The sequence below is a fragment of the Pimephales promelas genome, chromosome 4 (genome assembly GCF_988280905.1).
Source record: "Pimephales promelas chromosome 4, fPimPro1.hap1.1, whole genome shotgun sequence".
NCBI lineage: Eukaryota > Metazoa > Chordata > Actinopteri > Cypriniformes > Leuciscidae > Pimephales > Pimephales promelas.
In genome coordinates, this window is record NC_142772.1 from 23,468,100 (window position 1) to 23,483,257 (window position 15,158).

Consider the following 15,158-nt stretch of genomic DNA (forward strand, 5'->3'; position numbering starts at 1 on the left):
CAGCTACAACTTGCCCGGACAACTTCCCTCTGCTTCTTCCTGCATGCCAGTCTCATCACCGCCACCAGAGAGCAGCTGTCCGGGGAAGGCCCTCAAGAGAGCTTCATTAGATCCGTAGAATGGGTACTGGTTCGCCGCTCACAGTGGACGTTGTCGACGATGACATCAGCCCCACTAACTAGCCAGTGCCCAGCCAACAACACCCATACTGTGGAGATCTGCAGCCCGAGCCCACCGCAGGCCACGAGAGGGACTTCGCTGTGATGTTCAAGCCAATGCCAACAAGGGTGACTGAGCAGAACATCACCACGAAACCTGAGCTGCGCATGCCTGACCAGGTGTGTGAGCCGGCAGCTTCATCCATTGCTGAGGGAGTGCTAGTGGAATGTGGCCCAACCCTCCCGCCACTGAGAGAGTGTTTGGCAAGCACATGGGAAAACTGTTTTGATTTTGGAGAGGTTATCTTTCTGCCCAGTTTTCTCCCATCTGAATCTGTCTGTTTTCTTTCTAATTATCTGGTCCCACCCAACCTCCCTGTCCCACCACCTCTGCAATATGTTTATAAGACTTTTGGAATTAGCATCACTCTCCAGTCTCCAGCCACGCCTGCCACCCAGTCCTCTCTGCATCCCATCAGCCCTTCAGATTCACTGGTATCAGTGGTATGGATCAACCTTGGTACTGCTGGGAGCCATCTCTTCCTGGATGTGGAAAGCCCGTGGCTCCGCCTTCTGCCTCTGTGTGCTCCACTCCTCCTCTACCCGTTGCCCTGGCTCCTGCACCTGTGCTCCTTCCTCCCTCGATGTCGGCAGTGACCGTCGGCCATTCAGCCTCGCCGGACTCCCTCAGCACATCGCCTCCACCTAGGTCGGGCATCACTACACCTACATGTTGCTCTCTAGCCCTCTACCCCTTCAGCTTCGGCCAGCTCCTCCCTCACTCAGGCGCTATCTCCACCCTCGGTCGCTCCAACTCTGCTTCAGCCCTGCGGATCCCTACCACCATCTCAGGGGGTCGTCACAGGGCTACGTCACGGCTGCCTACATCATCGGAGTCCCTTAGCAGCATCGGCTCCCTGGCTGGTCTCCTTCCTCCATTTCATCGTCACCTGCAGTCATGGTGCTATCAGTGACAACATCTTCATGGCTCCTCCCTTCTGTGAGCTTTGTTGCGTTCACTTTTTGCCAGCAGACTCTCCTCTGTAAGGTGTTTTTTTGTTGTTTTTTTTACGAGTCATTCCCCGGAAGTTTGCGATTTAGCTTATCAATATCAACCTTTCTCACTCGTTGTGAAAACTGACCTATACCACTCCCACACTATACTCATTTCCAGTGGTGGAGGAAGTACTGAATCTCAGTACTTAAGTAAAAGTACAAATACCCAGATAAATATTTACTTTAGTAAAAGTAGAAGTAACACAATGACAACCATACTTAAGTAAAAAGTAAAAAGTACTTTATTTTAAAGGTACTTTAAGTGTTAAAAGTAAAAGTACTTGCATAACAATTTATTATCTTAATTTCTATTTTCTAATGATTAATAAAACATTTAATTCTAACTCATTCAACCTAATAGCTTACTCCTATAATGATGTTCAATAATGATGGAAAAAAATGTCACCATTTCTGAAACAAGCTTGCAATTAGGCAATACACATCATGCTTATCCTTACTATATATTAATAACTATGTTTGGCAGTAAACGAGATTAATTTATGGTGTAATTCTGAACCTTTTGGCTTGCCATAATCCTAACCAAACCAAACATATATTACACAGGGTGTGTTTCCTATGCACGTAAAAACAAATTTTTGCGTATGAGTTGCACGATAAACACACTGCGTGTGAGACGCATTTAGTGTGACCGGGTTGATATACTGTATCTATGGCAACCAAACGTCACTGGTGCGACAAACGTGCAACGGACGGACGGTCAGATTACGTTTTGGCAGGGAAAAAAACTGATCAGAAAATGTAACAGAAGTTGTAGAAATGTAGTGGAGTAGAAAGTATAATAATTGCTGCAAAATGTAACGAAGTAAAAGTAAAAAGTAGGCTCTATTTATTGTACTTAAGTAAAGTAAAGATACGTGAAAAATGTACTTAAGTAAAGTAACAAAGTATTTGTACTTCGTTACGTTCCACCACTGCTCATTTCAAAGTAGTCGGAGCAAATATAATATATATATATATATATATATATATATATATATATATATATATATATATATATATATAAAATATAAACACTTAGTGTAATAGTGAATCTTAAAAAACCTGTCAGTGGCTGGAGAATTGAGATCATGATTGGTAAATGACTCTTGTGTGATTGGTTGTCAGGCTGATAAACAGCCTCTGAGAATTACAGCCACATCCGAATCAATTTCCGTAAAACTGACAAATATTGCCATGCCAGATGTTTCCAATGGCCCCTTCACACATGGCGCCAGTGTGCATCTCCATTAGATAAAGTGACACCATCATCTGCGGCCATTATGAGAATGAAGTATCAGTCAGTCATGGCCTTTTAGTCACACAGCTTTAATTGGTCACCCCTGTTTTTGTCTTGTGCAAGTCTATGAAAGGATAGATTGACATTAATTGGTGCATGTGTGGGCTGTGTGACCAGAATATTCTATCAGGGTAGCATTTTTTTATTTTTTATTAAATATGTTAAATAACCATAACAATGATTATTTTTGAAATAATCTTGCAAATTCAATAATTTACAAATGAAAGATACTCTCTTTTATCTTTTATATGTGTTGGACGAAAGGCAAACTATATGTTTATTCGGAGCAAATTAATGGGTAAGACTTTACAATAACTACACGCTAATAAACATATGTTAAGCATGAGTAAACAGTTAATTCATCATTCATAAAGCATTAATAGACATTAATAAGCAGTTTGTAAATTACAGCTATAAATGCTTTCTTCTTGATTTAAAAGCATATCTTAACACATTAATTGCGTGCAGTAATTAAAGTATAAAGTGTTACCAATTAAGGATACATGGCATCAGAATAGGTTAGAGATCCTTTTACAAAACATTTAGCAAAATTAGACAAGTTCCAAGTAGTGATATTTTAGTCAAGTTGTCTTTCTGTGATAGCTTTTGAGCAAAATGTTTAAGTTACATTGAATTGTTATTATTATTTATTTCATCCTTTTTTAAATTGTTTTGCTTCATTTTAACTCTTTTTGCTTGCTTCTATTTTTATCGGTCTTATTTGATTTATTTTGTTTATATGCAGTTTATATATCCAAATTAATAGTGTGTGTACTGTATATATATATATATATATATAAAATATATATATATATGTATATATATACTGTATATAGACCATTTCACAAGATGTAAACAACACTGGTCCAGAAGCACTTCCTGTTTCAGTTTGTAACTGTTTTCTTTATTTCAAATGTAAAGAAAACATCTTAAAGATGTCTGTTTAACTTTTTGATTCAGTTTTAAATGTTCTGTTGGTTGTATTTTATCCCAGCTTTTATGTAGTGTTAAAAAAACTGACACTACATAAAAGAATGTATGTAGAATGTATATATATATATATACTGTATATAGACCATTTCACAAGATGTAAACAACACTGGTCCAGAAGCACTTCCTGTTTCAGTTTGTAACTGTTTTCTTTATTTCAAATGTAAAGAAAACATCTTAAAGATGTCTGTTTAACTTTTTGATTCAGTTTTAAATGTTCTGTTGGTTGTATTTTATCCCAGCTTTTATGTAGTGTTAAAAAAACTGACACTACATAAAAGAATGTATGTAGAATGTATATATATATATATACTGTATATAGACCATTTCACAAGATGTAAACAACACTGGTCCAGAAGCACTTCCTGTTTCAGTTTGTAACTGTTTTCTTTATTTCAAATGTAAAGAAAACATCTTAAAGATGTCTGTTTAACTTTTTGATTCAGTTTTAAATGTTCTGTTGGTTGTATTTTATCCCAGCTTTTATGTAGTGTTAAAAAACTGAAACAGGAAGTGCTTCTGGACCAGTGTTGTTTACATCTTGTGAAATGGTATATATATATATATATATATATATATATATATATATATATATATATATTAATGTATACCTCCCAGTCCTAATTAACATGTTATCACCTTAACTAACTAATACCTTAACACCTACTTAACTAATTAACACCTAATTAAAATACTAATCTTGTGAGATAAACCCTTCAATGGTGAAAATCTCTCCACGAGTAACAGAATTACACGTCTGTGAGTGATATACAAAATACAGTTACAATTATTTCTAATTCTGCAAGCATGTCAAACTATATGATTTTTCATAGAAATTCAGAAGGTAAAACTTGACGTATTCTCCCAGTGTGCGCTGTATAGCCGCTGTCAGTGTATAGTGAGTTTCTGATACATCTTCAGAGAGACTTAAAGGCTAGGAGAGCGAATTCAGCAAGTGATTTGTGTGGCCCCTCAAAATCCCAGCCCATTGCTCACACACACTAGGATGCTGAATTAGCTGTCATCAAGTGTAGCTGACTGTGAAGCGACGCGCACGCACACACGCTCCTCACTCAGCGATAACAAATCATTTTAAACCCTGTATTATGACTATTACTTTTCCCCCATTTCATGGCTGTCTGTCTTCGAGCTTAAGCTGTCTTCCCATTCCCTTCCACACTCTGAGCACTCGGCTTCGCTCCACGCCCCGTCCCCCAGGAGCCTCTCAGACAGCTTTTTACCTCTGGGGAAAACAAAGACTTGACTGACTGCTTTAACTTGATGTTTGAAGGCAGACTAAATGCCTTGACTCAGTCTCAGGTCTTCGTGCGTTTCTACATTAGTTGGATGGAGGAGTTATGCTGAGAAATAGTGTGGGAGTTATTTTGAAAGGCCCATTACATGCAGATCACTTCTTTGCTCAACGATGGTGGTTTATGTGTACATATGTGTGATGGATGGGGTTGTGCCATATGTGCACAAGTGAATGCATTTATACATGTGTATGCATTCAGACAGGAGGAACACAGTGAGTTGAGCATCAGTGTGTGCTCATTTCCATATTTCTCTCGGTCTCTCCCCCTGTTATGAAGCCAAGCAAGAAGGACATTAGTGCCTCTCTCTCTCTCTCTCTCTCTCTCTCTCTCTCTTGTTGTCTCTCTCTGGTGCATGCTGGAAGTGTGGAGTGTGTAGGTGGGAGCTGATTTGAAATATCTTTGTTTTCATTTAGTCTTTTGCATTCTACTGCACATATTTAATACATCACAGGTTCTTAGCTGGTGGGTCGCGACCCTAAAAATGGCTCTCAGGATAGTTATGATAGGGTCAGACTGCAGGGAATGAAAACAATACAGAATGCAAAATATTATGCAACTAACCATTTAATCGTTGGTGGATAGGATAGCACAATAGTCTTTAAAAGGAAGGGAGAAACACTTTCTATACTTTGTTGTTGAAGACTCTACAGTATATTCACTTGTTGATGATAATACACCAATATTAATTGTATTTACAGTAGTTCATTATTTGTTGTATGCGTAAGACTGGAAGACTGGAAGACTGTTGCTTACAGTATGTATTTTCCCAATTGTATTTATGGAAAAGCCTCTAAGTGCCATTTGAAATTCTCTTCTAGAATAATCATTTTTATCAAGCTTGTATATTTAAATTCAGTAATTTCACTTAAATGGCAATTCATAGGTAATCTTCATTGCCATTTAAGTGAAATTACTGAACTTAAATGTACAAGCTTGATAAAAATTAACATTCTTGAAGAAAATTTCAAATGGCATTTAGAGGCTTTTGCATCTGAACTCTTCATATATATATATATATATATATATATATATATTAGCTCAGGGTAATGTACATTAAAATTTGTATTTTTGGGACATTCTATTTAATTGTCAATGATACACACTAATTGTTCCATGTGTTATGTCACGCTTGAGCACTTAGCAAATATTAAATAATTCACATAAATAAATAAACAAACAAATAAAAATCAATAAATGAGATAAATGTATTAACTTTCCATTTCATTGTGTTTACAGTAATGTTATTAAGGTGTATTGTTTTAGGGCTATTTTGTTGAATATTGTACAAAAACAGTATGTGTTCCATGTTATGGTAAATCATAATTCTGCTGTTGCTTATGCAATTATGAAATTGTAATGTTAATAAATATGTATATATAATTGTTAAATAAGTAAATTGATTTATTTATATATAATATAATATTATATAGTATAATATAACACAAAATTGTTGGGTAATATTAATAAATGTTAGTGTTTTGGGGACAATTGTGTAGTGTGTTGGGTTACTTACCTCCTCATGTCCGATTTAAAAAAAAAAAAAAAAAAAAAAAACACCCTCTGTTCTCCCACTAAGCACTTAAACTTGAGTAATATTGTCAGTTAGACCAGAGCTGTGTTGCACTGAGTCGTGACCTACACAACAGTTTGGTTTGGCATGATGTCAGTCCCTGTGGGCACGTCCTCCCTCTATCCCACAGCAGGGTACGTTGTATGCCTCAGATTAACTCTAACATTGAGGATGTGCCATGCTGTGGAAGAGCAAACTCACAATGGGAGTATGAAGTGAAGATGGGGTGAAGTTATCCGTCAGTTACAGTAGTTTATGGTAAAACTTGTTTATCTAGAGCCATTTAACTGACACAACTCTCACAATGAAGGGAAAAACATGCATTGTGTGTTTGGATGTTGATTATTGATTTGTGTGCACAGTGGACTGAATTAATGATGCAGGTGGACTGAAATGAGGGAGCGGCAGTGGAAAGACTCAGTGGGAGCCTTTGCCAGTCCAGCTGCTCTCCTGTGATGTGAAGTAAAGGTTTTAGAGCAGAATTCCTTTCAATAGCTATGTTTCCATCTAAATAGCGAATTTAAATTATGTGCAAAATTGGAATATTGCATAAAACATTGGCAAATAAAAGCAGTGTGTCCATCTCATGTTTTCGAGAGATCACAATAAACACTTCCTGGGATAAATAGTTGCAAAATAATACAAATGGAAGTTGCTGCTATCAGGGAAGCTACTGTGGCTCTTTTTTTTTTTTTTTTTTTTTGTAAATCAGAGTGTGCAGGTGAAACATAATAAACTATCTCATGTTATCTAACGTTCTGAGGTGGATGCCTGGTGTTTTATACCAAACCATTTTGATGACTTTGGCGCAGGCATTTCTGATTGGGCCAAACCAACAATTGAGATGCTGTGCAATAAAATTGGTCCGTTGCAGTCCAGTAATCCAATCACACCCTTTATTGAGGCAAAGCGATGTGAGGTTATTTATTTATTTATTTATTTGGTTGCATATCGAACAGTTTATTCAGTAAATGTGTTCTGTCAGGTTTAAGTTCTGTTTGCTTGCACTTTTATATTGTAGGATTTTGTTTTCCTGTGTTCTCTTCCTGTTCCCTTTGTTCCCCACTTTCCTGCTCTTCATTTGTTTCCATGGTTACTGATTTAGTTGCATACCTGTTTCTAGTTTGCTTATGCCGAGTTCAGACTGCATGATTTTAGCCACGATTTTGGCTCGCCGACAGGTTTTGAGAAATCGCCGACAAATGCCCGAAATCACAGGCAAATCGGCGCTCGTTCACGCGAGTGACAATCACGCAGTGTGAATGAACAAAGACGCGAACTGAGAGAATCACCGACGAGTCGCCGACGCCCGTGAGATATTTGGCATGCTAAATATCTGGACCTGTCGGCGATTCAAAATCCTGCTGTGTGAAAAGTGTTTTGACTGAAAACTACATCGGCGATCACCGGCAGCCAGTGAGAGAGCAAGATACAGAGCAGCAGGGAGTTCGGGGAGGAGTTATAGATCACATATCAACATGATATGGCATTGTTTCAACAAAAAAAGCTTCTTCTCGGTCTATTTGGACACAATAAATGGAAGAAAAATTAGTAGAAATTTGGCAGGAGCACTCGTGTCTGTTTCACCAGCTGTACCACAACCGGGTCGAAAAAAAAAGTCTCACGTGAGAACTCCGGTCTTGCACGTGTGGTGTCGCGCATTGTTTCCTTTTCATATCTCACGCGTGTTTGTTGTGAAATGTAGTTTGCGTGCAGCGTGCTAGACAGAGTCTGTCGGCGATTTTTCTAAAGTCATGCAGTGTGAAACCTTCTGTCGCCGATCCATCGTCCAGTGTGAACACAGCAGCGACTGAATGCTGGCCAAGATAGTCATGCAGTGTGAAAAGAGCAGCGACCTGACTACTTTGAAAATCGTGCAGTCTGAAAGAGCCATTAGTTAAACTGTGTGTATGTAGCCCTCAGTTTTAGAAGATCTTGTTGTTCATACGTTTACTCTAATCAGATTTTGCGTGGTTTATGTAACTTGTAAAATGTAAACATATCAGACATTGTTATAGGAAATATGCTTGAAGAAACACGGTTGTGTTGTTTGAAAAAAAAAAAAAAAGGTGTATATATATATATATATATATATATATATATATATATAGGTAATATGTATTCCCTGAAGAAAATGTTTTATGAAAAAAATAATGCATCAGTGTATTGTAAGGGACATTTTTTACACTTGCTGAATGACAGCAATGCAAACAAGATAAAGAGTAAAATATTTAAAAGATGGATATATTGGCTAAAAATGACAGCAATACCTGTCTTCATCAGATACATCTAGGTAAACTGGAAACGTCTTGCCAGTGTATATAATTTAAAACTTAAATTTCTATTGTGCTTGCAGTTGTGGCGTATTAGAAAAAAAAATATATTGCTTTGATATTCTACAGGCTAGCTACAAAACTAAGACACTCCCAGTAGGCTGTCAGGTTGCATGGCCTACTTTAAAACCAGAGGCCTGTAGCTATTCACTGAGTTCAAAATACTAAAATATAAAAATGCATCTCAAGTAAAATCAGTGGGGTCCTGGAATATGGATCTTTCATATTATACGTAACAAAACAAAACAAAATCTGTATATGGTGATTTTGTTTTCAATGAGGGACATGTCTTTTCTTAGGCCAGCTTTATGGTTTTGCAGTAGAGCCCTACTTTGAAGATAAACTGAAAACCTATGTGGATATACATTTGATATTACAGCTGTAGTTTGTCAAACATAATACGTTCAAAGACTCGAGTCTCGAAGGGTGTTTTTTTTTATTGTGTGGATATATGACAAAGCTTATTCAGACAGATATTTTCCTATACCATGGAACAACGCATTCTCACCCCAAGGCGTCACCTTTGACCATGCTTCAATATTTGACGTTTTAGGCGCCCTTTACATGACGCAATCCTACGGCGTCATCTAACTGACGCTAAAGGAAAGCGTCAGTTAGAGGACGCGGTTATGTTTAGGTTTGGGGTGGGGGTAGGGTACACGCGATCCTAGGGCGTCATCTAACTGACGCTAAAGGGCGCCTAAAGCGTCAGATATTGAAGCATGTCCAAATGCTTCCCAAGGCGTCAGTTAAGTGACGCCTTGGGGGTGAGAATGGGCTGCATGGGAAGGTTTTTTTTTATTTTCTTGCGGGCTTCCTAGGAATGTGTAATGGAACAAGGCAGGGTTTTATCAGCCAGCTACGTTCTTTAGGAAGGGTGGCTATGAAAGGAAGAACCTGGAGTGTCTAGTGGAAACAGTCTTTGGCAGGTTGTCTAAATGGAAATAATGGCTGTAGGGCTTACACGACTACTGGTCTGGAAGAGCTGTTGACGAGTCTGCTAGCCATTGTTTACCTTATATAAATTACTTTTATCTTGCATTATAAACAATCTTTGTGTGAAAGCAGTGATGTCTGAATGTCAGAGAAACTAATGGGTCTATATCTTCGTTACAAGATTGTGCAAACAGTGCAAAAACAGTCCTGTCCCACTCATTTATGGTTTTGGTCAGCCTTTGGCCAACACTTGTTTGATTTCATGGATGTAGGCATAATTTAGGCTTGTGTGTCAATGCTCTAAATTAATTGAGGTTTTCCTTATAATAATTGAAATTTAAGCAATTATTTAATCAAATTGCAGACTTTCTATACTCTATACAAACATTTCTATATTCAAACCAAATCAAGTGTTGGCCAAAGGCAGACCAAAACCAAATTGCAGATTTTCTTATTTTATAAGATATACCGTGGTTGCAGTTTTTTTATTTTTTTTTATTAGATGAATCATGCAGGCATATGCTGAAGTTATGAGACCTATGTGAATTAAATAGTCTGTGTAAATATGCTTCTGTGTCTCTGCAGTACAAAAATGGATTTTGTTGATTTAATTTCAGGCCAGGAATCTTTGCTGGCAAAAAGAAAAGACTCAACCATTCTGGCAATATTAAGCACTCACAGTTCTCATCCGTTTAAAGATCTGCACCTCAGGACACCAAACCCAAGTCTTCCAAAGTTCATCTGCTCTTGAACTATTTTCTTTGAGGCTGGCTTCTCCTCTTCACATCTTCTGTCTAAAACCTAGTCCCACTTATTCCATGACATCCAGTAGTCATCATTGGCCCATGAGACTGGGGAACTTTGCACTATCCATCACTAGCTTCACTTCACAGTTGCACAACTCAGACATAAATCACAAAGACATACTGTATGAATGATCTGACGAGAAGTGATTGCACTCAATTTATTGCATTCTGTGGAATACAGATCACCGGCATCTTTGACTATAGAGTGGCGCCTACACTCTAAAAAATGCTGGGTTGTTTTAACCCAATTTTGGGTTAAAACAACCCAGCATTTTTTAGAGTGTATAGTTATGACATCACTCTGTAGGCCAAAACACGGAAGTGAGTTAGCATTTTAGCACTACAGTTCCCTCGCTCTAAAGTCTAAGGGATTTTTGAATGGGTTTCTGAATTAAGGTCTGTGGTTAACAAAGCCTCTAAATATTTTCACGTTTTGATCAATTAAAACAAACAGTTATAACCTGCTTGTGTTTTTTTTTTTTTTTTTTTTTACTTTATTGTGTCTGCTTGTGTTTTTAAAAAACTTTATATAGGCTTCAAAATTATTTATATTTTTTAAATGAACTTGTAAAGATTATATTGATAAACAAAATGTGCAAACAACTCTTTGTTGAACACAGATCTTATTTTTTGGGGATTTTCCAAAAGTGAATGGGGAAAATGCATTGCTTTTAGATCGAGGGAACCCATGGACCGCTAGCTTCCGAGTTGTCCTACAAAGTGACGTCATCACTTCAGCACTCTATTACAGGCCACTGTGACATCATCATCACTGAAAGAAAAGTTCCATTGAAAAATTCCATGACTGGAGTCAATAGAAACTCCCTTTATGTATAAATAAAAGGATTAAAGGTGGAATACCTAAGATTTTTGCATTCAAATATACCAAAATCACAAGGCTATTGTTATATATTTAGTTATAATGATAACTCACAATATTCCAAATGTTTCAAACAATGTTTAAATCGCGAGAAAATTGAGATTTTAACCAAGGAAACGGGGCGTATGAGCAGGGGTGAGCTGGGAGTCGCCAGTCAATCGCATCATATCCGCTTACCTCGGTTTCCGCTCGTACTACGTGTAGTCCTGGACAAATGCGGTAGTTGTAGTTGTGCGTTAGCGTCTATCAAGCAACAAACGTCAGCTTGTTTCGCGCATTTGTTATGGAATGGAGCACAATTATTCTTTTCATTTATTCTCGGAATGTGAACTGTTGGCTGTAAAGGGGGTCACACACCGGACGAGAAGCACCGCGCCACGTTTAGGACAACTCCACAGTAACGTTATCGAACACCGGACGCGCACTTTCTCATCAGTGTATGGCCAGCAATATTGTTATGTTTAATGACATGAAATGAAGATAATGTCTGTTCTATGTTATGATTGTACTGTACAATTAAATACAATCGTTGCTGAGTTTGCATTCTGAAAACTTTACCTCAGAGCATCCGTTCACTGAATGAATTGAGAATCTCACCTGAAAAATCTAATAATAACATCAGCAATTGTCATTCAAGCAGCTGATTTCTGTAAATGACTGCAAAACTAAATGCATATTGCAGCATAGGGCGAAGTCAGGATCCATTAGCAACGATTTGAGACAAAAAAAAAATAAAAAATTTATATAAAACTATGTAAATGGCGCTCTGTGGCGCAGCAGGATTTTGAACACGGTCCTGAGGCGTTGTTGCTGGGCGCCGCGGACAGACGCCGAATGGCGCTGCCGGTATGTGTAACGTTACACTTATAGATAATAATGTTAGATGTGGCGCGACGCGGCGCTGCAGCTTCTCGTCCGGTGTGCGACCCCCTTAACGTTAATTTTGTGAAACTGTAGCTGTGGTTGAATACTTACACGACATGAAAAGATGTGTCAAATGTACATTAAATTGATTTTTTATTTTTATAAAGTTACCAAGGAGGACCAGCCACGTCAACTCCTTGCAAGAGACCTGCCCCTTCAAACCCTCTCCACCATAGCTTCGTCCAGTGACTCGTACAGTAACTAATTTACTTTTAAACCTGACTTTTCTTGCGGTTATTTCAGTTTATTGAAAAACAAGCATGTCATTAAACGCAACGTTTATAGAAATCGAACTTTACCTCATCCATGACAACTAATTTTCGATTCCCATCTGACTGATTTATCCACGGTGGAGTTGAAAACAACAGTTCCCATCATTCCGCGTTCCTCCACGTCGTCATCAAGCAAAGCCGTTGTTGTTGTTTTGAATGTAGCGGCATCTAAATCTTAGGTATTGCAGCTTTAGCTCTACAATTTATGGTTTGACTAAACTTATCATCTTTAGGATGTTCGCTTGTTTCAGGTTTTACTGTTATGCATGCAAGTTTTTCATCTGATTTTCATGATTTGTAACGTCCATTTATGAGAACATTACAAGATGTAATTTTGTCAAATTTTGCAGAAGACATTTACATTTTTTGTATAGGTGAATGCAACTGATACATAGACCCACCAATAAAATAGCGAGAAATTTCTATGCCACAATGTTTGTGTACAGAACTGTGTTAAGGTGTGGTCACAATTACCATTGCTCAGTGAAATTCTTCTGGCGAAATCAAGTAATTTCAATCAGAATAAAACGGAACAGAAAGCTTCGTCTAAAGGCCTGTTCACACCGGGACGAATTTCGCGCGCGATATTCGTCGACATTTAACACCTCGTGACTAAACAATGGGCGCCAATGTGAGTGTTCACACCGACATGAAAAACGCCATGCGTAAATGCGTCATTTTTAAAAAAAAAACGCCTCGGGTTCGTTTTTTTGGTTTGACGCGCCGCGTCAAAAACTGTCCGACCAACAAAATTGGCAGTTTTGCTCACGTGTCTTGTACTTCTGAAGTTAAAGTAAAACATAACTTGGGGGCGCTCAAACATAAAACGGTCTTGCCGAGCACACATACGGCGAAGAAGATAGCCTACAAGGCAAGATACCTATGGGCACGACCACCAGAGCCGTTAAATCTGGGCACGACGAATGTTGAGCTGCTAGTCTCGGAGCATAAAGAGCTATGATAATATTTATATTAGTATTTCTGTAATTAAAGTATAGTATAGGATGACCAACAGTCCTGTTTTCCCGGGACATATGTGTAACGGTCACTTTGTGCTTTATAGAAATCTGAGTTGATATGAGAACTGCGCATAGTGTGCATAGTGTCAGTCAGATTTTGACAAGTGAGGAGAGGAGAAAACCGCTCTGCCGACTTTTTGTATTCTTTCTTTAATTTATTTTAATTTTCTATTGCGACCAGAGTTGGATGTTTTTTTTTTTTCTGGCTCGATCCCCATGTTTGAGTGGTTTTATTAAATGCGGAGAAATACGACAACTCTCGTCTCGTCTCTCGTGCATCTGTTCATCCGACAACTAGTGCTATGTTTTTATCTCCGGGCAACATTTCTACTTTGCGTTACATATCTTGTTTTCACGTCCTGTCCTGGCTGTTTTTAGTGATGAAAATGTCCTGGTTTTCAAAAAAACTGCTGGGAAAGATCAGTTCCGGACCAAACAAATAATTTATTTATTTATTTTTTGGTACGGTTCGCTTTCACACTGCTCTTTTTGCAAGTGAACCAAAATTTGTAAATAAAACCACACGTGCTAAGGTCGTCCATTCATTCGACAAGGATTCTCAAGTAGGGAAATCAGGAAGTTCAAAAAAGGCTCAGCAAGGCTGTATAAAAATAGATACAAACAGCAATACATGCTGTATAAAAATACATACAAAAACAATAATAATGACATGATAATATGAAAAACGAATTCATTTTTTTTATAAATATGAATAACTATTAAGATAAATAAACAATACAAAAATAAAGCTGTAAAGAAGACTGTTTCTGTCTCTCTCTTTATCTCTGAATGTTCGTTCTCACCTTTACTCAGATTAACCTACAGAGGAGGATGCGGGTCACAGGAGTGATAACCCAAGGTGCCAAACGCATCGGGAGCCCAGAATATGTTAAGTCGTACAAAGTGGCCTACAGTGATGACGGGAAGACCTGGAGGACATACAAAGTCAAGGGCACGGAGGAAGATATAGTGAGACATATATTTTTTTTAATTAGCGAAAAAGAGCCACATCAGTCACTCAGCATGTGCTTTTGCTTCCCTCTATGCCAAATGCATTTTCTGTCTAGATTTTTAGGGAATAAATGAGAGTTGTCAGGGCCTCATAGGACATATGTTGTCCATCCTCTCAGATGCCGTCTTTTTATTAGACAGTGCCCATATCTCCTCTAATAATGTTGAGGAGTTGCCATTTTGATCATGTTTTTTTTTTTTTTTGGATTTTAGCCATTTATATCATATTGTATTAGCCTACATTATGCATTCTTGCACTAAACAACAGTGATAATTCCATCAAAATTTGTACATACCAATTGTTATCAGTATTCTCTTTTACATATAATTTGCGTACTTATTGGGTAGCCACCCTTCTTTTTCATTTCCAAACATGAAAAATGTCAAAATTTATTTACCCTTATTTAATTTCAAACCTGTATGACTTTCAATGAAAGTCAATGGAAATGATATGTTCCACAGAAGAAAGAAAGCCATACAGGCTTGGAACGACACAAGGGTGAGTAAATGATGACAACATTTTCAATTTGGGTGAACTAACCCATTCATTTTGTTTGGTCAATTATTTATTTTTATTTTTTTTCTGCCAG

At 37.8% G+C, this 15,158-nt stretch overlaps 1 protein-coding gene and 1 pseudogene across 3 annotated transcripts in view; both read left to right on the forward strand.

The window, feature by feature from the left end:
- The window catches only part of edil3a (EGF like and discoidin domains 3a), a 231,918-nt gene that overhangs the window by 145,392 nt on the left and 71,368 nt on the right, over nucleotides 1-15,158 (forward strand). For all 3 annotated transcript variants that reach the window (XM_039653200.2, XM_039653201.2, XM_039653202.2), the window contains one exon: nucleotides 14,371-14,526. In XM_039653200.2, the coding sequence (XP_039509134.2) occupies nucleotides 14,371-14,526 (156 nt within the window). The remainder of the gene's footprint in view (nucleotides 1-14,370; nucleotides 14,527-15,158) is intronic.
- Nucleotides 460-2,344, forward strand: LOC148981694 (uncharacterized; annotated as a pseudogene).